Source organism: Ovis aries, chromosome 1, assembly GCF_016772045.2.
Source record: "Ovis aries strain OAR_USU_Benz2616 breed Rambouillet chromosome 1, ARS-UI_Ramb_v3.0, whole genome shotgun sequence".
Taxonomy (NCBI): domain Eukaryota; kingdom Metazoa; phylum Chordata; class Mammalia; order Artiodactyla; family Bovidae; genus Ovis; species Ovis aries.
The window spans coordinates 159,257,230-159,283,676 of NC_056054.1; the positions used below are offsets into that span (position 1 = coordinate 159,257,230).

Below are 26,447 nucleotides of genomic sequence, written 5' to 3' on the forward strand. Positions count from 1 at the left end.
ACAGTTGACTTGTTGGAAAAGACCTTGATGCTGGGAGAGATTGAAGGCAGGAGCAGAAAGGGATGACAGAGGATGAGATGTTTGGATGGCATCGCCAAATCAATGGACATAAGTTTGAACAAACTCCGGAAGATAGTGAAGGACATGGAAGTTAGGGGTCCTGTAGTCCATGGGCAGAAAAGAGTCGGATATGACTAAGCAACTGGACAACAACGACATGATCTCCATCTTCCAGAAACTAAACAGCTAGCAATCTATGTCTCTAAGAATCCTGAAAGTACATACATCAAAATTTAATACTGGTTACCTTTAAGTGGGGACTTCCCTGGTGGCTCAGATGGTAAAACGTCTACTTACAATGCGGGAGACCCAGATTCAATCCGAGACCCAGGTTCAATCCCTGGGTCGGAAGATCCTCTTGAGAAGGAAATAGCAGCCCACTCCAGTACTCTTGCCTGGAAAATCCCATGGACAGAAGAGCATGGTAGGCTACAGTCCATGGGGTCACAAAGAGTCGGACATGACTGAGCAACTTCACTTTCCTTTATGAGATCTTACTTTCTTCATCTTTTTCCTTTTCATACTTTCCAAAATGAACATATCCTTTTGTAAGCATAACCTCCACACAGTATATATGATACAATTCCATTTCACATTCTATGTAACAATATACAATTCCTAAGAGAAATCAAACCTGAATATTCATTGGAAGGACTGATGCTAAAGCTGAAGTTTCAATACTTTTGCCACCTGATGCGAAGAGCCGACTCATTGGAAAAGACCAACTCAATGGCAATTGAGTTGAGCAAATGTAGACGAATTTGATCAAACTTCAGGAGATGGTGAAGGACAGGGAAGCCTGGCTTGCTGCAATCCACGGGGTGGCAAAGAGTCGGACACGACTGAACGACAACAAAAAACTAAAACGTCACTCTCATCTAAACTATTGGGTAGTTAGCGAACGAATTTTGCCCTCATTCTTAGCTTGATTGTCTCAGTGTATTGTTTCTGTAATTGTGCAGCCAGTGTCCGCTGGCATCACACAGGATCCACTCCTTGCTTTAGGAAACAAAATAAAACATGCACAAGATCTGAGATCTCCGGATCTCAGTTGGGATTGGAGACAGACAAGGAGCAGCACGATCACATAGTTTGGATAAGTGTACAGATCCCTCTTAGCCTAAGAACTGTCGGAAATCCCTCAACTCATCTCTGGACGCTTCCGTTGCCTAGCTACGAGAACCGCCTGCCCCCTCCCCCTCCCCTTCTCTCTTCAAGCCACTCCCCCTTCTCCCTCCCAGCCCCGGTGGGGGCGGGGAGCCGGACCTCTTCAGCCACTGAGAGCGCCTCGCGACGGGCCATCCAACGGTGATTGGAGAAGTGTAAGGGCGGTGCTTTCCGGGCCTGGGGGGAACGTCAGCACGTTGACGCGGGGGTTTTCTCCGGCAGCTGGGGAAGCCTGTTGGGGTTGGTGTAGCTGCGCCTTTGGTCCCCACTGCGTGGGCGAGGAGCGAGGTTTTCCGCTCGCCTGTAGGCGCGGTTGTTGGGCTTGGTTTTGAGAGTGACCGCCCTCACCCTCCTCCCGGCCTCTCCTCCAGGCCCATTCTCCTCTGGGCCTCCTCGGAGCGGCGGCGGCGTCCCCGAGGACTCGGCCCAGGAGGACTAGCGGCCCATCTCTGCTCCGGGCTCGGATGGGAGGCGGCGGGAGGAGCGGCCTGGGATGTTCAGTCTGATGGCCAATTGCTGCAGCTGGTTCAAGCGGTGGCGGGAGCCCGTCAGGTAGGCTGGAGCCAGTTGGCCAAGTGCCTTCCTAGGGGAGGGGGCCAGCTGCGCCCCCAGGAAGGGGCGCCGCCTCTCCTCGGCCTCCAGCTCAAGTCTCTCGCAGGCCGCTAGGGATGCTTTCGCCCTCAGTTTGATTTATCTCCTCAGGCTGCGATAGGAGGACTAGCCTTTCTGTTTAGTTGCAGTTAAGTTCTAATCCGTAATACTTATTGTTGTTATAATTTAAATGGGTCCTAATTTCTTAAAAAGTTGTGGGTTTTGTGTGTGTGTGTGTGGAATGGGAGTCTATCCGTTGTGTATTTTTCCTCTGAAACTTTTGTAATGGGATTTTTTTAAAAAATAGGGCATTATGAGATATTTTTCATAAAGTCCACAAACACCTTCCCACTACACACACTATTTTGTTTGAGGACTTGGACCTGAAATCTTTCTCCACTACTTAATAATTGTATGACTTTCCCACTTTTGGCTCCACCCTCTTCGTGTTAAAAGAGGGTGATAATATCTGTGCTCTAGGAGTGTTGAGTTAAATGAGAATAACTAATGGAAGGTGTTCCTAACTGTAGCGTAGCTTCAGTTTTTACATGAAATCTAGTTAAGCCCTTTAGTTGAAAAAGTCCGCTTTTTTAACATTTCGTTTTAAATGCTAAATATATTAATATTTAGAGCCCGCTACTTGATATTCATTCATTTATTGAGAAAAATACCACGTGCCAGGCACTGTGCTAGGAAGAAGTCAGTGAAAATGATGTTTTTAAAATTGAGCTACTCAACCTATAAAGAAACCTTGAGTTTGTCTTTATAAATAATGTTTTTTAAATAATTCTACTTTAGAATTAAGCCAAGGGTAATTTATAGCAAAAGTTTTGGGTTTTTAAAAAACAATGTTAATGTTAAAACATTAACATTTCAAATACATATTTGCCATAAAGATGAACTATTTTTTAAAGAATGAAAAGGTATGCGTATAAGGAGAAATAAATGTGTGTATTTGGAAATTTTTCTTAAATGAAACTTTTGAATTCTCCCATTATTAACTCTTAAACGAATGTGAATCTTATAAGTGATATGATCAACTTTCAAGAATCAAAGATGTGTTGGGTGTGTAGACTGATTTAATTTGTTTTCAACATATTCTGGTCTGATTGCAGTCTCTACTAAGCCTGGAGGACGTGTCTGGTTTTTAAAAAATATGCTTTATTTTTCTAAGAAAGCACAGTAGTAGCATGTGTCCTTTTAACTAAAAACATTCAAAAACCTTTCACTGCAAATAAGTTTTCAATTTAATTCATTATTCTTTGTGTTTGCTTCTCTCAGTAGCTGTAATGTAATAATCTTTGGGATGATTAAAGAAAGTACAGAGTTCAGAGAACAGAGAATGTATTGATTTCTGAGTAGAAAACATAATTGGATTTGATTTGATTAATAAAGCAAATTGAAATTTAACCCTATAACTCAGTTTATTTTGTTTAATAAATAGTATTATCAAGATCTGTGCTGTCCAGTAGGGTAGTGATAGCTGCATATGACTGTTGAGCATTTGAAATGTGGCTAGTCAGAATTGAGATGCTGCTGTCTGTGGGGTCACACAGAGTCAGACACGCCAGAGGCGACTTAGCAGCAGCAGCAGGGCTTCCCAGGTGGCTCAGTGGTAAAGAATCTGCCTGCTCAAGCAGGAGACACCAGTTCAATCCCTGGGTGGGGAAGATCCCTTGAGAAGGAAATTACCACCCGCTCCAGTACTCTTGCCTGGGAAATCCCATGGACATAGGAGCCTGGGGGCAGTAGTCAATGGGGTTTCGAAAGAGTTAGACACCATGGAGCACGCATGCATGCAAAGTGTATAATACAAAGTAGATTTTGAAGATTTTTTATACAGGAAGGAAAAAGGTAAATATCACTCCTTTTTTTTTTTCAATGTGATTACATGACCTTTCACGTTCTATTTTCATTTTTAAAAATTCAGTTACTAGAAAATCTAGCCTTATATATATGGCTTGCACTATATTTTTTTATTGGACCTCATTAATCTAAATCATGGCCTAATATGAAGGACATGAATAAAATCTCTCAATGTTGGATAGAGCTGACTGTCATATAACGTAAAAATAAATGAGTTCTACCTGTGTTTTAAGTATCCTGTTTGTTGATGCCTGGTTCATAATAATGGCTGAGTAAATATTTGCAAAGTATTGTATGTAGTTTGATTACTCCTTTGCAAATCCGTAAGGAAACAATACTAGCAGGTAGTCCAGTTGCCAGAACAAACGGAAGATGAGCAAGCTGATTGTAAAAATATATCCAATTTTGTGGCTTTATGATATATTGCTCTGTAGTTTTTACGTTTTAGGCTATACTGCTCCTTATTGAGATTTCCCCTTTATGTTTATATTTTATGAAGATACGTTTGCAAATGTGAGGAGTGAATGTGTGTAAGAGAGAAGATAATCATTAATACACTCTATTCTGAGGTTTCTTTGCTGACTTTGCATGCACCCTTTGTATTTACGTATTTGTCCTTACTTAGATACTCTCCCAACAAGCATATTATTCTGGAGATTGGAATCAGGGATTAGATTGCATAGTCAGAATGTGTGGATAGGACCAAGGCAGGAGTCAGAGGTCAAGTGTTCAAGCACCAGTCTAGGACAGGAGTCAGACCAGAATGCCAGGGAATTCAGGAATACCATATGTACTATTAACCACCAGAGAGAACCTAAACGTAGACTCTGCTGCTCCATAAAGGTAACCTTGAATAGACTGAAAGCTAGACTCATCATTAAGTGACTTTCTCCTGTAGAATCAGTGTTGTTGTTGTTTTTTAAAGTTTTTGAGTTCGTGATACAGTGATCAGAGCTAAGAGATTAACATTGGTACAGTGCTATTAACTAAATTATAGGTTTTATTCTGAGTTCACTTGTTTTAATACCTAATGCTTTTTTTTTTTTCCTGTCCAGGATCTAATCAAGGATTCCACATTGTTTTGTTGTGTTTCTGTTCTCTCTCAGTTTGTAATAGTTCCTGTTTTTTCTTGTCTTTCATTGCCTTGAGACTTTGAAGAGTACTTGTCAATTGTTTTGTAAAATATCCCTCACATTGGCATTGTTTTCTTGTGATTTGATAAAAGTGTTGCTGCATAATTGGGTAAAGGAATACCATGGAGGTGAAATGTCCTTTTCAGTACATTATATCAAGGGGTACCTGATTTTAATATGTCTTATTACTGGTACTGTTAACCTTAATCACTGAGTTATGGTAGTGTCTACCAGATTTCTCAATGTAGTGTTTTGAGTCATACAAGTTTTCATCTGAATCCTAGGAGTTTTGCCACTTTCCCCCTAGTCAAGTGTGCATAATTTTTGTCTTGCAACATTTTAAGAAAGAAAATTTATGCAAGTACTTGATCCTTTGCACATAGTAGTCACTCAGTAAATAATAACTCTGATCTTAGGAGATAAATGCTGATTAGTAGGTTACTTTCCTTAATTCTGGACGAGGAAATGGCAACCCACTCCAGTACTCTTTCCTGGGACATCGCATGGACAGAGGAGTCTGTGGGCTACAGTCCATGAGGTTGCAAGAGCTGGACATGACTTAGCGACTAAACTACCACTTGCTCAATTAATTTTGCACTTTTCAGCATAAATACCCTTCCCTTCCTCTCTTTCTGTTAGTAGAAGGGTTCTTTTTCCAAAACTAGTTCTAGAAATAAATTAATTCTGTTTATTCCATTTCTTCCCATTTCCTGGTGAAGCTCAGTCATTCAGCATTCAGCCAGAGATCACAGAAAGAACTTCTTGGATGTAAGATTAAACTTAAATTTTTATCCCAAGATTTATTGTCCAGTTTGATCATCAAAAATACAAAATCTTTCTCTTCTGTCTTCAGAGCTTTGCTTCTGTTCTTTGCTTAGTATGTAAACATACATAAGCCTCTCTTACCTAAAAAATAAACCAAATGAAATGTTTCCTAAAGTTGCTATAAAAATTGTTGTTAACTTAGTAACTTAAGCTTATTAGCCTGCAGTTCTGAGATCAAAGCTCTAAAATGGATCAGCAGGGTTGCTTGTTTACCTTCTGGAGGCTCTAGGGGAGAATATTTTTCTTTGCCTTTTCCAGCCGAAAAAGAGGCTGCCTACATTCTTGGCTTGTGACGCCCTTCTACCATCTTCAAAGCCAACATCATAACATCTTCTGTCTTCTGTGATCTCCTCTTCCTTTTTCTAAGTAAGGAGGCTTGTGATTACATCAGGCCTACCTAAATATTCCAAGATAGGCTCCTTATCTGAGATCCTTAGCTTAATCACGTCTACAAAGTTCCTTTTACCAGGTAAGTTAGCACAGTCACAGGCTTGGGGAATTAGAATGTGGACATCTTTAGGAGCTTGTTGTTCTGTGTCTGCCATTCTAAACAATCTTTTGCCTGGAGCCACTATCCTTTCTCCTTCCCTTTACTCCAGACTTAACACCTGACCTCATATGACTGGTACTTTCTCAGTTTCCTGCCCTCTTATGCATTCTTGAACTTCTTGCATTACCCAGACCCTTCAGTTTGTCTTGCTACACTAGATGTTGTCTGGTTATTAAATCCAGTGGATACTTTTCAATATTTTGATATCAAATAACACTTAAGATCACTCTCTTCTTGGGAATTCTCTGATTTATTTTTCTTAAATTTTTTTTTTTAACCTTTCTATTTAACCTATTTCCTTTTCTGTCTCTTTTTGCCAGTTAGTCTTTCTTCACCTGATTCCTGAGTTTCCTCCAGGTTCTGTCTTCGACTCTCTTTTCTTCTACGTATGCTCTCTTTATGATCAGTCTCACAAGATGGGACTTGAGCTACCATGTCACCGTTGACTCTCAAGTCCTTATTTCCCACCCAAAGACTTAACAACCACTTGAAGACTTACATATCCCGTTACCATAGAATCTTCAATAGCAGCACATCCAGAAGTGAACTTGACGTCTTCTTTCATGTTGAATTGCTTCTGCCTTCTTCTTACCCAGCTCAGAAGCCGAGAGTAATCCTGGGTACCTCTTTGTGCTTTGTTATCTCAAATCATCAAGTCCTTTGGTTTCTTCTTACTGAATACCACTTGTGTGTTTTGCACTTTCAGCTTTTCCATACCATCGCTCCATTTAAAATAAGGCTTCCATTATTTCTCTCCCAGATCTCTTTGACAGACTTTCCACTATTCCCCTCAGATTTATCCTCCCCACTGTCAGTAGTCTTTTTAGTATGCAACTGATTTTAAACCTTGAGTCTTTCCTAATTGCCTTCAGGATCACATCCAAACTTATTACTTAGAGGATACTTGTGACTTGACTTGAGCCTGGCTATATGAACTCATCATAAGCCATTCTTTTTCTTCCTGTCATTCCAGATTTGGAGTAATTAAATTTTTTAGTTCCTACATTCCTGCCTGAATGCCCTTCTTCTTATTTTTTATTTTTTTGACTATTCCTCATCGTGCTTAAGTCTCACTTGGGAGATTCTTTCCTTCAGGAAATTTTCTTTGCATTCCAGCTAGATTCTTTACCTTGCATTGTGTTTGCTAAGTAACCCCCTGTATTGATCTCTACTTATCCATGTATTGTAATGTTTATTCACCTTCCCTAGTCATCTAGGATGTCTCCTGGACAGGAGATGTTGTTATTTAAAAACATCTAAAAGTGATATGTGTTTATTGTTTTTGAAAGCAATATAATTACTTTATTGTAGTTTATTGTAGAACCTTGAAGGCACAGTTAAGCAGAATGGGGCAAATTTAAGTTAACTCACAATCTCATCTGCCAGAGATTACCACTTTTTTGCATTTTGGTGTATAATTTCTTCTATACATGTAAATATTTTTAAACAGTAGTGAGATAATGGAGTGCTGTTTCACAGCTTTTTATTTATTTATCTTGCCTTAATGCATAGTTAACATCATTTTGTATCATTGCATATTTTTTGTTCAACATCTTTTTGTTAATAATAGCAGAGTAATGTGTTGTATTAATTCACCAATGTGTGTTTAATCATTCCAGTTATTAAATATTTAGAATGTTTAAAATGTTGTACTATTTAAAAAATGCCTTGGTGAGCATCCTTATATAAATGTTTTTGGATTGGGATTCTAGATCAAATGATAGAAAAAGTTTAAGGTGTATTATATATATTGTCAAATTACTCTTCAGACCGGCTTCTTGTTTTGTTTTTTTTAAAAACCAATTTCTATTCCTACTACCAGGGTGTAAGAGTGCTGTTTTCCTCACCAAAAAAAAAAAAAAGAAGAGCTGTCACTTCTTCGTTTTTCTAGGTTAAGGTGGATATGTTAGTTTCTATTTTCTTGATTACTTCCCCATGGATATTTGTACTTTTTTGAGAATTTCTCAGAGGTTCCCTTTGCTTTTTGACTATTGGGAGAGTTTCATTTTCTTATTGCTATTTCTGTGGGAGATTTTAAGTGTTTATTACTAGTAACCCTTTCTCTCTAATACACATCACGGATATTTTTCTTTTGTTATGTTTTTAATTTTTTGGTAGTTTTTGAAGTATGAATATTAAACTTTTTAAATTCCAATGTATCATTCTTTCAGTGTAATATATAGACAATTCATCATCCCTCCAAGATTATATTCACTTATACTTTTTTCTAGTACTTTATGTTTTAATTTAATTTTTAACGTTTGACTCTCTTGAAATTTATTTTGTGTATAGGGAGCAGCCTTTTTCTGGAACACAAGCCACTGTTGTTGTTACTCAGTTACACCAGGTTGTGTCTGACTCTCTGCGACCCTGGTGAACGACAGCGTGCCATGCTTCCCTGTCCTTCAAACTTCACCTTCTCCTTGAGCTTGCTCAAACTCATGTGCATTGAGTTAGTGATGCCATCGGACCTTCTTATCCTGACTCCCCCTTCTTCTCTTGCCATCAGTCTTTCCCAGCAAGGTCTTTTCCAGTGAGTTGGCAGCCAAAGTATTAGAGCTTCAGCTTCAGCATCAGTCCTTTCAATGTATATTCAGTGTATATTCAACGTATATTCCTTTAGGAATGACTGGTTTGATCTCCTTGTAGTCCACGGGACTCTGAAGAATCTTCTCCAACACCACAGTTCAAAAGCATCTGTTCTTTGGCATTCACCCTCCTTTCTCTCACATCCGTACATGACTACTGGAAAAACTGAAGCTTTGACTAGACGGACCTTTGTTGGACTTTTGTTGGCAGAGACCTAATGTCTCTGCTTTTTAATACCCTGTCTAGGTTTGTCATAGCTTTTCTTCTAAGAAGCAAGCGTCTTTTAATTTCATGGCTGCAGTCACCATCCGCAGTGATTTTGGAGTTCAAGAAAATAAAATCTGTTGCTGTTTGCACTTTTCCCCCATCTATTTGGCATGAAGTGGTGGGACTGGATGCCACCATCTTTGTTTTTTGATGTTGAGTTTGAAGCCAGCTTTTTCACTCTTCTCTCACCTTAATCAAGAGGTTCTTTAGTTCCTCTTGGCTTTTTGCCATTAAAGTGGTACCATTTCCATGTCTGAATTTATGATATGTCTCCTGGCAGTCTTGATTCCAGCTTGTGATTCATCCAGCTGAGCATTTTGCATGATGTACTCTGCATAGAAGTTAAATAAGCAGAGTGACGATATACAGCCTTGATATACTCCTTTCCCAATATTGAAGCAGTCTGTTGTCCCATATCCAGTACTAACTGTTGCTTCTTGTCCTGCATACAGGTTTCTCAGGAGGCAGGTAAGGTGATCTGATATTCCCATCTCTTTAAGAATTTCCTGCAGTTTGCTGTGAACCACACAGTCAAAGGCTTTAGCGTAGTCAATGAAGCAGAAGTAGATTTTTTTTTGAATTCCCTTTGCTTTTTCTGTGATTCAGCGAATGTTGGCAATTTGATCTCTGGTTCCTCTGCCTTTTCTAAATTCAGTTTGTATTTTCAGTTTGTATTTCAGTTTGGAAATTCTTGATTCATGTACTGCTGAAGCCTACCTTGAAGGATTTTGAGCATAATCTTGCTAGCATGTGAAATGAGTGCAGTTGTACGGTAATTTGAACATTCTTTGGCATTGCCTTTCTTTGGGATTGGAATGAAAACTGACCTTTTCCAGTCCTGTGGCCACTTCCATGGTTCTCAGTAAATATCTGGACCCTGTCAACAGGTCCTCACTCTTACATGTTGTTATCTACATATTCAGAACTCCAATTATTTATACCAAGTAGCATCTAGTTGCTGAAATATTACATATAATATGATAAAATATGCCACGTGCTCAGTTGCTCAGTCGGTTCTGTTTGCAGCTCCCTAGACTTTAGCCCACCAGCCACTCTGTCCATGGAATTTTCCAGGTGAGAATACTAGTTTGGGTTACCATTTTGTATTCCAGGGGATTTTCCCGATCTAGGGATCAAACCTGCATTGGCAGGTGGATTCTTTACCACTGTGCTACCTAGGAAGCCCTGTGATAGAATATGTAAGAGTTTAAAGATGATTTCTAAGATTCCTAGCAAGGACTGCAAGCAGAATTTTGGAAAGGGTGTAATTTTATTTGGGTCTTGAAGAAATTTGTGATTCCTGTATTTTCCCTGAGCATGATTTCAGGAGTAGCCCACCTAGAGAGGCAGAAAATTAGCATCAGTTTAAAGGAAGCCATTTTGGCAGCAAGAATTATGTAATATAATTTGAAATAGTAAAAAAATCTTTTGCAGTATTTAAACAAAAAGAAAAATGTAATCAGTACTCATGTGCTTGCCTCCCAAGGTTTTACTGATATTAACCTTTGGTCATCAGATGTAAGTTTTTTTTCCTGAAGAAGTGGATAAATCTTTGAAGTTTCTGCACCGTATTTGTCTCTTACAACTTCCCACTAGCTGCAAGTAGTTTCTTACTCATCTGTGTTTTTCCTTGTCACAAGTCAGCCTACCAAAGCTTTGCTTCAAATTTATTAGTAAATTGTTATTCATCATGGCCACATTAAAAGAGACTCAAATGTCACACTAAGCAATGTGACTTGTTGCTTTCTGTGTATCAGCGTTGTATCTGGTAAAACATGCCGTGATGTGGTATGTTATCTCTGCTAGGGGAAGCAGTACCCTATAAACCATCTTTCTTGGTCTAAGTTAATATAACGGTAAATCCTAGACTATTTATGGAAATTGCTGATTCTTATTTCTTAAGTAAGCTGTACATGCAGATTAGCAAGGATTATCTGATGTGTCATGGCAGAACTGGAACTTCTTACATTTCTTTTTTATCCCCTTACAGCTTCTTGTTTATTCATAGTAGGAATCTCAGAATTTTAGGAGAGAAAAGGATCTAGAGATATTCTGATTCTACCTCTTTGTATTTTAGTTTTAGTTTTTATTTTTGATTAAAAAAAATAGTCTTTATTGTTAGATCAATTTTAGGTTTACAGAAAAACCAAGCAGAAAGTGCAGTGAGTTCCCTTACACCTTCCCTCCTCCTAGTTTCTGCTTTTACTAACATCTTGCATTAGTGGGGTAGGTATATTTGTTACAGTCGATGAACAGATAGTGACATATCATTAACTAAAGTCCACAGTTTACACTATTCCTTTATGTTGAGGTTTTATTTTTTATATTGATATTTTAGAAATGAACAAGCAGACAATAAGAATTTCATTTGATCAAGCTTCAAAGGTAGCATATGACCCCAAGTTTGGTCCCATTTTTAGTACTTCATAAATTTAGATAGTGATTTTGGTGCAGTATTATCTTGACCTGTACAATCTGAATTAAAATACCAGAAAATAGTAATTATAAAATAATAGAAAAATAAAATCACAGCATAAATGAATGGTTTGGTAAGTTTTTTCATTTCATTAATTCTTTTTGTGGTAGGTTTTTTGTTTTCTCACACATTCATCATAAGGCAGTATTTCCAAGTCCCTTTTCATATGTATTTGTTATTTGCTAATTGTTCCATGTAGTTTTAAATTTTTTAAGTAATAAATACCAGTTCTGTTGTGTTAAATTTTGCTTTAGTTTTCTCGGTGTTCTATTTTAACTTGCATAACATTTTTGAAGTTAGAAATATCTTTTATATAATTATCTCATTTGAAGTATTGTCTTCCTTAGTTGACATATGAGGAAGTTTAAAGTTGTACATGTTCAAAAAAAGTTCAAAAATTGTAATAATACTATTCAGAAACGATTCAGAATTCACATGTTTTCTAAGTTCAAAATGCTAATATAATATGACTTATATTTCTGGCATATTTGTTTATCTTTTATATAAAAAAGGACCCTGAGATATAATGTATATAAAACTCTTTGGCTCTCTTAATCCCCACTTTTTTTTTTTTAACTCAGAATTATTTTAGTTTTAAAAATATTTCCCACTGTTAATTATTGTGTTGAAACCACAGCATGTAGATCTACTCAGAAAACTTTGATTTAATATAAGAAAATAGGTAATTTTAATTACATTCTCTAATATTGAGCTGTTACTTTGATTTGAAGATTTATATAAATTGAATCCATTACAGTACAGTCTCAACTTAAAGTTGTATGTTTTAATTTTACTTATGTTTACTTACCAAATAAAGTGAAAGTCGCTCAGTCCTTTCTGACTCTTTGTGACTCCATGGACTAGTCCATGGAATTCTCCAGACCAGAATACTGGAGTGGGTAGCCTTTCCCTTCTCCAGGTGATCTTCCCAACCCAGAAATTGAACCCACGTCTCTCGCATTGCAGGTGGATTCTTTACCAGCTGAGCCACAAGGGAAGCCCAAGAATACTGGAGTGGGCAGCCTATCCCTTCTCCAGCGGATCTTCCCGACCCAGGAATCAAACTGGGGTCTCCTGTGTTGCAGGCGGATTCTTTACCAACTGAGCCCAGGGAAGAGAGGGATCAGAAGCCCAGGGATCGGAAAATACGTTTATATTGTTTCATTCAGTAAAAGTACAAGGTGTATGCTCAGCACATTTGATCTTGGGGTTGCACAGTTAAGACAAGTTCTAGTTGAGAAGACTGAATTAAAAGTTACATGAGAAAGTTAAGGTTTGTTTGCTGTGATAACATGCCTGGTCAAGAAGACCTAGGAAGTTCCCAGCCTTAAAGGCCTGCTGGGGAGTGACAGAAGAGGAGGCTGGAAGAGTTTGGACTTGATTCTGTTTAAGGATTTTAAACAGAAAAATGTCACTGTTAGCTTTTTCATTAACATCACAGTTAGGTTTTATTAACAGCATGCAGCTCATTACCTTAGTTAATCTACGTGATACTAGGTTTAATCTACCTTGTCTTAGCTCCAACAAGTAGGTTATGACTGTGATACACTGAAACGTGGGGAAAAAATATTTTGATGAAAATGAGCCAGAGAACCTGGCTATCTGGTGTATATCTGTGTGTGTGTATGTATACATATGAATGTGGGTAAATTTTAGGATAAACAAGATGGTTCCAGTTGCCCTTTAATAATAATTGTTTTTATGAATCATTGTATTTAAACTTCCCATAGAAACTGCTGTTAACTAACTAGCACTGTAACTTTGGGTAACTTTGATCTTCTCTACTTTCAGGGATGGTGTGAAAATAGATGATAGGGTAAAATAGCTTTGAACTATCAAGACACATTATGAAATAAATTCAAAGCATTGGTATTGTAGGGTTTGTGAAAAGCTGAGAGCATTTATTTCTGAGGTACTTAATTGATGGCAGTTACCAAAAAGATTCCTTTATTTTGCAGAACTCTGTAGTGTTTGATATTGTTCGTCTCTTAGCCCTTCAGGAAACTGTTCCCATCCCAGCATCATTATTGGTCTCAATTCTTTCTGGCTGCAATTGTAAGAGTTCCTTCAAAGGTTCTTAGGGTTCCGTGTCCCCTGTCCCCTAGCTCTTTCTTCTGTGCTCTTCCATCTATTCCTGTAGTTTGAATTAGCATATATAATAATCTCATTATCTTGGTCCATATCTTTCCTCCAGCTTCAGACTTAAGTGTGAGACACCCACTTCTGTCAACATATGCAAAACTGAACCCATTAATCCTCCTCTGTTACTTAATCCCTTTCCATCTCTCTGGATTTAGCGACTCTCATTTTGTAGACTCCGTGTCTTGGATTTTATGCTGTAGTAATAGGTTGAGGTATAGGTTGAGCACTTACTGTGTGCCACAGGCATTGTGCACTTTACTTGCATGTCTTACGTAATTTCACCGTATCCTATGGGATGGATATTTTTATTATCCCGTTTTACCGATAAAATTCTGAGAAGTTAAATAATGTGTCTGGGTCATATAGCTTGGAAATGACAGTTCTGGGGCTTGAACAGAGGTTGCTCTAAAACCAAGTTTATGGCTATATATCAGAATACCCATTATCTCTATTGTGATACTTATTACTAGTACAAGCATACTGCACTTCTTACAGTAGAGTCCTTTCCTTATCAGCCTTTCTGGTTTGGTATATAATTCAAGACTCAATGATAGCTGTAATAAGAGCAAAGTGATCACTTCGAGCTTCTGGGAAGTTCATGTTGTTAACTATTTAATGATACTTCTTAACTGGAAGTATGTCAAGTTCCCTTCAGATTCAATACATGGTTGTATCGAGTTGTGGTGTGTATGCATGTTCTCCTTTTGTTTAAGGCTGCTTTCCAGAGGTGTGTTCTTAATTGCCTGGATTTAGCGACTCAGCACTCAGTTCTTACCTTCGAGGTGTGGTGTCTCAGGCAGTGTTCTTAGTCTAGAACCTCTTCATGCTTCCTCCTGTTCTCATCTTCCTGTTCCTTGGCAAACTTCTGTATTTTAAGAACTTAGCTGAGGCATCATCACCTTGTGTAAGAAGTTTCCCAGACGTTCTCCTGTATCTCTAGAATGAAGTCTTCTGCTCTGTGTTCCCTGAGCGTCTTGTGTATATGGATAAGGATTTTAAGCTTTCATAGTATCACAATGTACAAATATTTGTTCACATTTTAGTCACTGTCATTAGAAGAGAAGCACTCTGGGATAGAAACCATGTCTCAGGCATTCGCTCAGGCTTTTTTGTGTCTGTAGTACTCAAATGCCTAGTCTACTTTTATTAATTACAACTGTCTAGCTCAGTGACAAAATGTTGGCTTTTATTGCTGCTGTCAACTTTCAAGACAATATAAACCTAAGAACACTGTATATTATTTTTTCAATTGAAGAGCTGATGTATTTGATCAGTAATCAGAAGACAGTCTTTTATTTCTCTGTTGTTATATAGCATCACAGCCAAATTGTTCGCAATCAATGATAATTTCTCATATTTTAAAAAGCTATAATGACATGTACATTTTGGTATATGTTAGATTGAACATATTCAGTGTTTAAAAGTTCCATAGAATTGTGAGTGATAGTTGAATGTTAGCCTTTTAAACCCATTCTGTTCTGAAAATATAAGTTTAATGCATTGCTGTCAGGCATGGCAGTAATTCATGCTGTGATTTTCATTTGTCCTGCTAGTGTTATATTTTTTCATTAAGGCTTTAATTACCTCAGATATTTAATTAAAGCCTTGTTTTCAAGTATATGGCATAATGATCTTAAATATTGACTATGTACTTGCAGGGATAGTCAACATAAAAATATAAATCCAGAAAGACTTATTCATGCAGTTTCAGCATAATTATAATTTTTCGAAGTGATTTTCACATTTGAAGAAATTTTTTTGTTTGAATCTAATATTCTGTTTTAAAAAAGAAAGCATTTAAGATAGAATCTAACAACTTTCCTTGGTAACTGCTTTAAGAACAATGTTTTGAAACGTATTAGTTCATTTTAGTTTAGTAGCTCAGTGGTGTCCACTGTTTGCGATCCCACAGACTGCAGCATGCTAGGCTTCCCTCTCCATCACCAACTCCTGAAGCTTGCTCAAACTCATGTCCATCAAGTTGGTGATGCCATCTAACCATCTCATCCTCTGCCGTCTGCTTCTCCTGCCTTCAGTCTTTCCCAGCACCAGGGTCTTTTCAAGTGAGTCATTTTTTCCCATCAAATACCCAAAGTATTGGATCTTCAGCTTCAACATCAGTCCTTCCATTGAATATTCAGGACTGATTTCCTTTAGGATTGACTGGCTGGATCTCCTTGCAGTCCAAGGGACTCTCAAGAGTCTTCTCCAACACCGCAGTTCAAAAACATCAGTTCTTCTGCGCTCAGCTTTCTTTACAGTCCAATTCTCACATTCATACACGACTACAGGAAAAAACATAACTTTGACCACAAGGACCTTTGTTGGCAAAGTAATGTCTCTGCTTTTTAATATGCTGTCTAGGTTGGTCATAGCTTTTCTTCCGAGGAGCAAGTGTCTTTTAATTTCATGGCTGGAGTCACCATCTGCAGTGATTTTGGAGCCCAAGAAAATAAAGTCTGACACTGTTTCCACTGTTTCCCCATCTATTTGCCATGAAGTGATGAGACCAGATGTCATGATCTTAGCTTTCTGAACGTTGAGTTTTAAGTTGACTTTTTCACTCTTCTCCTTCACTTTCATCAAGAGGTTCTTTAGTTCTTCTTTGCTTTCTGCTATAAGGGTGGTATCATGTGCATATCTGAGGTTATTAATATTTTCCCCAACAATTGTGATTCCAGCTTGTGCTTCTTTCACCCCAGCGTTTCTCATGATGTACTCTGCATATAAATTATATAAGCAGGATGACAATATACTGCCTTGACATACTGCTTTCCCGATTTGGAACCAGTCTGTTTTTCCATGTCCAGTTCTAGCTGTTGCTTCTTGACCTGCATACAGATTTCTCAAGAGGCAGGTCAGGTGGTCTGGTGTTCCCATCTCTTTAAGAATTTTCCACAGTTTGTTGTGATCCACAAAGGTTTTAGTATAATCAGTGAAGCAGAAGTAGATGTTTTTCTGGAATTCTCTTGCTTTTTCCGTGATCCAGCAGATGTCGGCCATTTGGCCTCTGGTTCCTCTGCCTTGTCTAAATCCAGCTTGAACATCTGGAAGTTCTCAGTTCACATACTGTTGAAGCCTGGTGTGGCATAAGTCCTGTTGGAGGAGGTTGCCATTAGCTCTTAGCTCCATTTCGTCGCTGAGCAGACAACCCACAAATTGGAGAACAATTATACCAAAGAAGTTGTCACACTGTTGTAAAAGTTCTAGGGCCCACAGTAGGTTTCCCAACTTGGGGATCTGGCAAAAAGACTGAGAACTCTGGGGAATTTGACTTTGAAGACCAGTATGATTTGACCACAGAACTTGCACAGGACTGGGGAAACAGACTCTTGGAGGGCACAAACAAAACCTTGTGTACACCAGGACCCAGGAGAAAGGAGTAGTGACCGCATAAGAGACTGAGCCAGACTTGCCTATGAGTGTCTAGGAGTCTCGGGCAGAGGCGTGGTGGGTTGACAGTGGCCTGCTGCAAGGTCAGGGGCACTGACTACAGCAGTCTTGGGAGCTGTGGTATGCTGGCATAAGTCCTTTTGAAGGAGGTAGCCATTACCCCTACCATAGTTTGGCCTGAGGCCAAACTACCAGGAAGGAACAAGGCCCCACCTATCAGCAGAAAACTGGATTAAAGATTTACAGAATAAAGAAAACCAACAGAAAATGGGGATTTGTCCCCCAAAGTAATTATTTTGGTTATGGTGATGTTTGAAACACTGTAGATCTTGGAATAAATTATTCAAGAGCAATTGAATTAACTTTAATATTATGGTCTAATTCATTATGTATTTAGTAACTTGAATTATCCAAATATTGTTTGTGCTATATCATCCATATTTTTGGATAGTCATTTATTATATTTGTTTAGGAAATTATTTTGTACTTTAATCTTGTACTTTGAGAGTGATAAAATTATATTCTATGTATCTCAGAGCTTCCTTAAGAAGTAAACATATTTTTCAGTTAGTGATGCAGGTAAAACTTTCACGTGGATAGAAGTACCTAGACCTCACCTACTCCCTCAGCTCCATAAATTCATAGTCTGCTGCATGTCTCTGACATTTCCACCAACCCCATCTCTGGCTGACTGGGAATGGGGTATGAGAAGGCTGCTAACTGACTTACCACTGACTCAAGTGTAGACACACTTTTGTTTATTCCTCATGGTGGATATAGGGATGGTTGAAGCATTTAGAAAAGACTTAGGCTCCTGGATAACAGAGGAAATTGACATGTTCAGTTCAGTTCAGTTGCTTAGTTGTGTCCGACTCTTTGCGACCCCATGAACTGCAGCACACTAGGCCTCCCTGTCCATCACCAACTCCTGGAGTCCACCCAAACCCATGTCCATCGAGTTGATGATGCCATCCAACCATCTCATCCTCTGTTGTCCCCTTCTCCTGCCCTCAATCCTTCCCAGCATCAGGGTCTTTTCTAATGAGTCAGCTCTTTGTGTCAGGTGGCCAAATATTGGAATTTCAGCTTCAACATCAGTCCTTCCAATAAACACCCAGGACTGATCTCTTTTAGGATGGACTGGTTGGATCTCCTTGCAGTCCAAGGGACTCTCAAGAGTCTTTTCCAACACCACAGTTCAAAAGCATCAATTCTTCGGTGCTCAGCTTTCTTTATAGTCCAACTCTCACATGACCACTGGAAAAACCATAGCCTTGACTAGACGGACCTTTGTTGGCAAAGTAATGTCTCTGCTTTTTAATATGCTGTCTAGGTTGGTCATAACTTTCCTTCCAAGGAGTAAGCGTCTTTTAATTTCATGGCTGCAGTCACCATCTGCGGTGATTTTGAAGCCCAGAAAAACAAAGCCAGCCACTGTTTCCCTGTCTATCTGCCATGAAGTGATGGGACCAGATGCCATGATCTTAGTTTTCTGAATGTTGAGCTTTGAGCCAACTTTTTCACTCTCCTCTTTCACGTTCATCATGAGGCTTTTTAGTTCTTCACTTTCTGCCATAAGGATGGTGTCATCTGCATATGTGAGGTTATTGATACTTCTCCCGGCAATCTTGATTCCAGCTTGTGCTTCCCTCCAGCCCAGCGTTTCTCATGATGTACTGTGCATATAAGTTAAATAAGCAGGGTGACAATATACAGCCTTGACGTACTCCTTTTCCTATTTGGAACCAGTCTGTTGTTCCATGTCCAGTTCTAACTGTTACCTCCTGACCTGCATTCAGGTTTCTCAAGAGGCAGGTCAGGTGATCTGGTATGCCCATGTCTTTCAGAATTAATTGACATGAAGAGTTAATTTTCGCTCACAAAATCCACTGTCCTCACCATGGCTTGCCAGGCCCACCTGCTCTGGCTTCTGAGGTGTTTCTAACCTCCTGTCTTTCTTCCCTACGCTGCCCTAACTGGGTTTTACCACACTGGCCTCCTTGCTGATTCTGGAACATTCTAATGTCAACACCTCCAGACACACGTACCATGCCCACCGCCTTAGTGCCTTGGCCCTCACTGTGCTCTCTTTCCTTCCTTCAAGACCTTGCTCAGACTTTACCTCCTTTCTCAGTGCGTCCTGCCCTGATCGCCCTGTATAAAGCTTCTGTCCACCTCCACCCCGACTCCTGCTCCCCTTTATCCCTCTCTATACTTTTTTCTGTAGTATTTAATCACCTCTAATTTAGGATATAACTTGTAATTTACTTATTTCTTACATTTATTATTTGTCTCCTGCAACTAAAGTATAAGTTAATAAGGGAAGAGTTTATCATTTTTTGTTTTTCATTGTTGTTGTGGTTATTTTAATAAGCAGGTGTCTCAGTACCTAGAACACTGGTGTATGGTATACAGAAAATGTTTAGTAACTATTTGTTTAATAAAGTCTAGCTCCAGGAAAGCCAGGCTTAGCCAGATGGAAAACACCCTTCTTGCCCTCTAAGTTCTGTTTTTTTAACCCTTCTTGGGATGATTGCCCGTGAAGAATGACTGCATTTGGCAGAAACCCTGCCTCCACTCCATGGAAATGTGGCCCAATTATATTGTGATTTTTCTCTCTATTCCCAAGTGTGTGGTGTTAATAAGTGGTCTCACCACTTGTTATACTAAGCAGTAGTTAAGCCTGGAACAGAAATGGGCTTTAGTGCTGGATTTAATCCCCAGGATACTAGGACCTGTGTGGTGGGTTTGTTCCTTTATAACCTGTCCCAGGTTTAAGAAGTTCCTAGAAGTTAGGTGAATTAGGTTCTGATTCTGACTGTAACCAGGCTTCCTTGGTGGCTCAGAGGTTAAAGTGTCTGCCTGCGATGTGGGAGACCTGGGTTCAATCCCTGAGCTGGGAAGATCCTCTGGAGAAGGAAATGGCAACCCACTCCAGTATTCTTGCCTGGAGAATCCCATGGATGGAGGAGCCTGGTGGGCTACAGTCCTTGGGGTCGCAAAGAGTCAGACACGATTGAGCGACTTCACTTTCACTTTCTGACTGTAACCAATTCATTGTCTTAGCTTATGATTCTAGGCTTATGCTTCTTTAGTTGTAAAATTGAACTGGATTGTGTTTTTTTCCCTTACTCTGTGAAGTTTAGCTATATAATCAAAAAAATATTAAATTTTCTAATTTAGGAACCCTCTTTTAAAATACGTTAGATCTTAGGTTAATAATCATGTTACTGTACTATAAGATTTGTATTTGGTAAGGTGCTACATATATAAAAACAATTGTGTGTACTAGTAGTGTATAGAACCTAACCTAATTCTTTTCTTACATAATTTCACTGGAAAAAACAAACTTTTGCTAATGGTTAGAATTCTATTAACTAGAAAATTGAATCTTTAGATGTGATAAATAACTCATGTTCTAGAATCCATCTCTCTCTCTCCCTTTCTCTCTTCTTCCCTTAATTTCTTCTCTACCCTTCAGGTTATCTACTGTACAGTTTCTGTTTTTTTGTGCTTAGAGAGCAAAAGGATGGCACTTTACAGGTATTTTTCAAGAATTTTGCTTTTTGAATATATATTTTGTTCATCATTGTACCCCTTAGCATTCAGCATACTGACTTGTACATAGTAGTTGCTTCTTAAGTATTGCTTGGATGAATGTATTTGCCTTTATTCCCCTCCCTCCCCCATATTTAATTCACTCAGAAGGTGATGTTTTTTTTTTTAATTTTTATTATTTTAAGAAAGGTGACTCTTGTGATGGTGGGACTTGATAATGCTGGTAAAACGGCGACAGCGAAGGGAATCCAAGGAGGTAAGCTGAAAAAAATTATTATTGAATTATTCTGATTTATTTATTTAAATTTCTTTATTACATATTCATTGGGTAGAGATACTGTGTACTCTATTACTTTATATTCTTAGTGTACTTGTGTCTAATATGGTGAATAGACTCTGGCTTAATAGTACCAGCCTGTTCAGTTTCAGATTTGAATGAATGCAAAGATATGGAGGCTCCTTGAGGTCTTTGATCACCTAGGAGGAGTCATAGCTGTCTTCTAGCTAGTAGGAACGAAAAAGTGTAAAATGGACATGCCCCTGCTATTAAGGATGCATATCGTCTACATTGTTTTGGCCAGAATTTAGTTAAAGAGCTACAACTCAGTGAAAGAAAGGAAGAAATACAGATAGCCAGGACAGCTCTCTTTGTATCTCTTGATTTTTTTTTTCCAATATGATGTGTGTTTTTTACACTTATGTTAAAGATACATTGAAGGGTTTTATGTCATTTATGTTACATTTCATCGAACATATTTATTTAGTCTTAATTTAATGCTTTGTAACTATAATATAGAAGTTTCTGTACTAGTGAGTCTGTTGTGTACCCAGAAGAGGTAGCATGAGCCACGCATCTTAAGGGTATGAACTGGGAAAAAACCTAACATATATTTGTTTCTGAAAATAAATGTTGCAACGAAGATATACGTGACAAACAGGGAACTTTTACTTGGGAAGGTTTATGAAAGAAAATTGACACCTTGCAAAACTTTTTGTTGGAAAAAAATGTTTTGTCACCCCCAATTCTGTTTTATAATGTTAGATACAAACTATATATTTCTTTTTTTGGCTGCACTTCGTGATGTGTGATATTTAGTTCCCCAACCAGGGATTGAACCTGTGCCCCCTACATTGAAAGTACAGGATCTTAAACGTTGGACCACTAGGGAAGTCCAACAAACTATATATTATTGTTTGAAGCAGTCCTCTAAGGGCTTTTTGTACCCATCATGCAGTCACTTAGGTTATATCCTCGAAGAACTGTCACCGTCTAAATCAGGGGCACTCAATATGTCAGCAAATTTGGAAAACTCAGTAGTGGCCGCAGGACTGGAAAAGGTCAGTTTTCATTCCAGTCCCACAGAAAGGCAATGCCAAAGAATGCTCAAACCACACAATTGCACTCATCTCACACGCTAGTAAAGTAATGGTCAAAATTCTCCAAGCCAGGCTTCAGCAATACGTGAGCCGTGAACTTCCAGATGTTTAAGCTGGTTTTAGAAAAGGCAGAGGAACCAGAGGTCAAATTGCCAACATCTGCTGGATCATCGAAAAAGCAAGAGAGTTCCAGAAAAACATCTATTTCTGCTTATGCCAAAGCCTTTGACTGTGTGGATCACAAGTCAATAGAAAATTCTGAAAGATATGGGAATACCAGACCACCTGACCTGCCTCTTGAGAAACCTGTATGCAGGTCAGGAAGCAACAATTAGAACTGGACATGGGACAACAGACTGGTTCCAAATAGGAAAAGGAGTTCGTCAAGGCTGTATATTGTCACCCTGCTTATTTAACTTCTATGCAGAGTACATCATAAGAAACGCTGGGCTGGAAGAAGCACAAGCTGGAATCAAGATTGCCGGGAGAAATATCAGTAACTTCAGATATGCAGATGACACCACCCTTATGGCAGAAAGTGAAGAACTAAAGAGCCTCTTGAAGAAAGTGAAAGAAGAGAGTGAAAAAGTTGGGTTAAAGCTCAACATTCAGAAAACGAAGATCATGGCATCCGGTCCCATCACTTCATGGCACATAGATGGGGAAACAGTGGTAGACTTTATTTTTTTGGGCTCCAAAATCACTGCAGATGGTGATTACAGCCATGAAATTAAAAGATGCTTACTCCTTGGAAGGAAAGTTATGACCAACCTAGACAGCATATTAAAAAGCAGAGACATTACTTTGTCAACAAAGGTCTGTCTAGTGAAGACTATGGTTTTTCCAGTAGTCATGTATGGATGTGAACACAGAAGAATTGATGCTTTTGAACTGTGGTGTTGGAGAAGACTCTCGAGAGTCCCTTGGACTGCAAGGAGATCCAACCAGTCCATCCTAAAAGAGATCAGTCCTGGGTGTTTTTTGGAAGGACTGATGTTGAAGCTGAAATTCCAATACTTGACCATCTGATGCGAAGACCTGACTCTTTTGAGAAGACCCTGATGCTGGGAAAGATTGAGGGCAGGAGGAGAATGGGATGACAGAGGATGAGATGGTTAGATGGCATCAGCGACTCAATGGAGATGAGTTTGGGTAAACTCCTGGAGTTGGTGATGGACAGGGAGGCCTGGCATGCTGCAGTTCATGGGGTTGCAAGTATCGGACACGACTGAGTGACTGAACTGAACTGAATTGAAATATGGTTTTCAAGTTTCTTCTGTAAAGACCCAGATAGTAAATATTTTATTTTTTTAAATTCATTTAGTTTTTTGGCCAAACTGCATGGCATATTGGATCTTAGTTTCCTAATCAGGGATTGAATCCATGGAGTCTTAACCAGTGGACCGCCAGGGAGATCCCAGATAGTAAATACTAATATTTTAGACTCTGAATGTCTTACGGTCCCATTCCCAACTACATAGTTCTGACACATTGGTTTGATAGGAGCCATAGACATTATGTAAAAAATGAGCATGGCCATATTACAATGAAACTCTCCTTATAAACACTAAAATTTGATGTGTTATGAAATATCCTTTGGAATTGTTTTGGAATTATTTTAAAATGTAAAACGTGTTCTTATCTTGAGGGCCATGTAAAAACAGGTGGCTATCCTGATCTGGCCTGCAGTCCATGAAGCCTTATCCAAACATCCTCTCTTTTATTACCTTCAAAACCTTAGGTTCAAGGGAACAGGATCTAGGAACTTGCTAATAAATCCATCTGATTATTTGGATGTACTTAGAATATCCTCTTTCCATCAGGTCTTTTTTTTCTTTTTTTTTTTTTCTAAATCACACCTTTATATATCTATCAGTGTCATTTTCTTAGTTTAGAAAATGTTCAAGGTGTCATGTCCTGAACAAAAAAGTCAAAGCTGCCTTCGACTTTGAGCTGCCTTCTGACTCTGTTTTTGTTCTTCATTTTTATTTACTCTTCAGCCGGTGACTGATTTCTTACCTTTTTTTCTCTTCTAAAGAATCCAGTTATATAGAACTAGTTGGGAGTTTTCCTAGGATATAGGTTTGATTGAGCCTTTTGATGCCTGGTTTTTTGCTTATACTGTTCCCATTTGCCTTATTAAAGAGAAATAAACTTTTCCTTAAAGATAGAACATCTGCTCATCTCTAAAGACGGTTGTTTGTCATGTTGTCTCCTTTAGGAAGTCCCTTCTGGTCTCCTGGTGCCCTCACACCTTATCACCACCATGAATACAATTGGCTACTACTATTTTTGTCTACTCCTGTTTGTGTATAATATGTATATCAGTGCTTAATTGCTCCTCTATTCATGTATTTCTTTACCTCTCTAGACTGTACATTCCCAAGGGCAGTTTTACTTGTTTTGGTGTCCCAGGTTAGTCATGCCTTGCTGCTGCTGCTGCTGCTGCTGCTAAGTCGCTTCAGTCGTGTCCAACTCTGTGCGACCCCATAGACGGCAGCCCACCAGGCTCCCCCATCCCTGGGATTCTCCAGGCAAGAACACTGGAGTGGGTTGCCATCTCCTTCTCTAATACATAAAAGTGAAAGTGAAGTTGCTCAGTCATGTCCGACTCTTCAAGACCCCATAGACTGCCGCCCACCAGGCTCCTCTGTCCATGGGATTTTCCAGGCAAGAGTACTGGAGTGGGGTGCCTTAGGGTACAGTAAGCTGTTTTCCTAAAACATTTTTCCCATGGCTTCTACTCTTTAGCTTATTTATGGCACTTCTCGTTTTGTTTTTTGTTTTTTGTTTTTAATTAAAAGCAAATTTTATTGTATATTTCCTCCTTTCTTTTGAGATAATTTTCCTCTCTTACTATATTGTGATCAGCTAAGTCCAAACCATAGTGTTTCATCTATGATTTTATTATAATTTCCTGGAGGACAACAGAGAATGAGATGTCTGGATGGCATCACCGACTCGATGGACACGAGTTTGGGTGAACTCCGGGAGTTGGTGATGGACAGGGAGGCCTGGCATGCTGCGATTCATGGGGTTGCAAAGAGTTGGACACGACTGAGTGACTGAACTGAACTGAATCTGAAAGTATTTTCCCTATTTTCATTCATTCATCTTCTCTTCTTCATGGCTGTTAAAGTGATTGCATTAATAGGATATAGGTTCGATTGTACTAAAAAGCCTGAAATAACAGTGGCTTAACAAAATAGAGATTTATTTCTCTCTCATGTAATAGCACAGGCAGAAGTAGTTTAGGGCTGGCATAGCAGCTGTATGGTATTAGGGACTCAAGGTCCTTTTCCTATTTGCTTTGCCGTTCCTAGTATTTTCCCTTGCCAACCTGGTCCAGGACCAACCTGGACTCAATACTACGTATGTACTTCAGCCAGAAGGAAGAAGTAAAAAGGATAAAAGGAGACTGTCCTTCTTTTTTTTCAAAGTGTGTGACCCAGAAGCCACCATATCACTACAGTTCACAGGCTGTTGGCTGCAACCTGTGGTGTTCTAGAGCTGGCTCCTACTTGCTCATATTGGCTCATAAAGTCAGTGAAAGCCAATTAGGTACCTCTTTGTCCAACTTTATGGTCAGGTGCCTCATATTGGTAATTTCAAAGTAGCCATAGTGGTAGTATTTACAGCATGAAAATTGACAAATACTATATATCAGAGTTCCACAGCCTCCAAAGCCAATTAAAGATTTAACAGTGATAGCTTATGGTGAATGGTGTCAGATTCTTCATCTCTGAAGAAGATTTAGCTTTGGGCTTGATCAGTCAAGAGCTTTTGTGTAGCAGAGTTTAATTAAAGTGTGAAAAAGGGACAGAGAAAGCTTCTGACATAGACATCAGAAGGGATCAGAGAGTACTCCCCTCACTAGTCTTTCAGTTTAGTTCAGTTCAGTCGCCTAGTTGTGTCTGACTCTTTGCGACCCCATGAATCGCAGCACACCAAGCCTCCCTGACCATCACCAACTCCTGGAATCTACTCAAACTCATGTCCATTGAGTCAATGATGCCATCCAGCCATCTCATCCTTTGTCGTCCCCTTCTCCTCCTGTCCCCAATCCCTCCCAGCATCAGGGCCTTTTCCAGTGAGTCAACTCTTCGCATGAGTTGGCCAAAGTATTGGAGTTTCAGCTTTAGCATCAGTCCTTCCAATGAACACCCAGGACTGATCAAGTCTTTAGCAAGGGAAGTATATACTTTTTACTTAATTATTACAACAAATCAAAAGAATGTCTCAAGGTTGTAAAATTTTACCAGACCCACTCCCACAAGTTACATTTTAGGATAACAGGATTAGAATTTAATAATAGAAAGAACCTACCAGACCCACTGGGGATGGAATTCCAGTTGAGCTATTTCAAATCCTGAAAGATGATGCTGTGAAAGTGCTGCACTCAATAGGCCAGCAAATTTGAAAAACTCAGCAGTGGCCACAGGACTGGAAAAGG

The 26,447-nt window shown here is 39.0% G+C and overlaps 1 protein-coding gene across 6 annotated transcripts in view; it reads left to right on the forward strand.

Annotated features, from left to right (window-relative positions):
- Positions 1-1,431: 1,431 nt before the first annotated feature.
- The window catches only part of ARL13B (ADP ribosylation factor like GTPase 13B), an 81,157-nt gene continuing 56,141 nt past the window's right edge, over positions 1,432-26,447 (forward strand). For 2 of the 6 annotated variants that reach the window (XM_060404098.1, XM_060404100.1), the window contains exons 1-2: positions 1,432-20,602; positions 20,803-20,873. In XM_060404098.1, coding sequence (XP_060260081.1) covers positions 20,589-20,602; positions 20,803-20,873 — 85 coding nt within the window. In that variant the 5' untranslated portion in view covers positions 1,432-20,588. The remainder of the gene's footprint in view (positions 20,603-20,802; positions 20,874-26,447) is intronic. The other 4 variants (XM_060404093.1, XM_004002849.5, XM_060404101.1 and 1 more) reach the window with 2 other exon arrangements.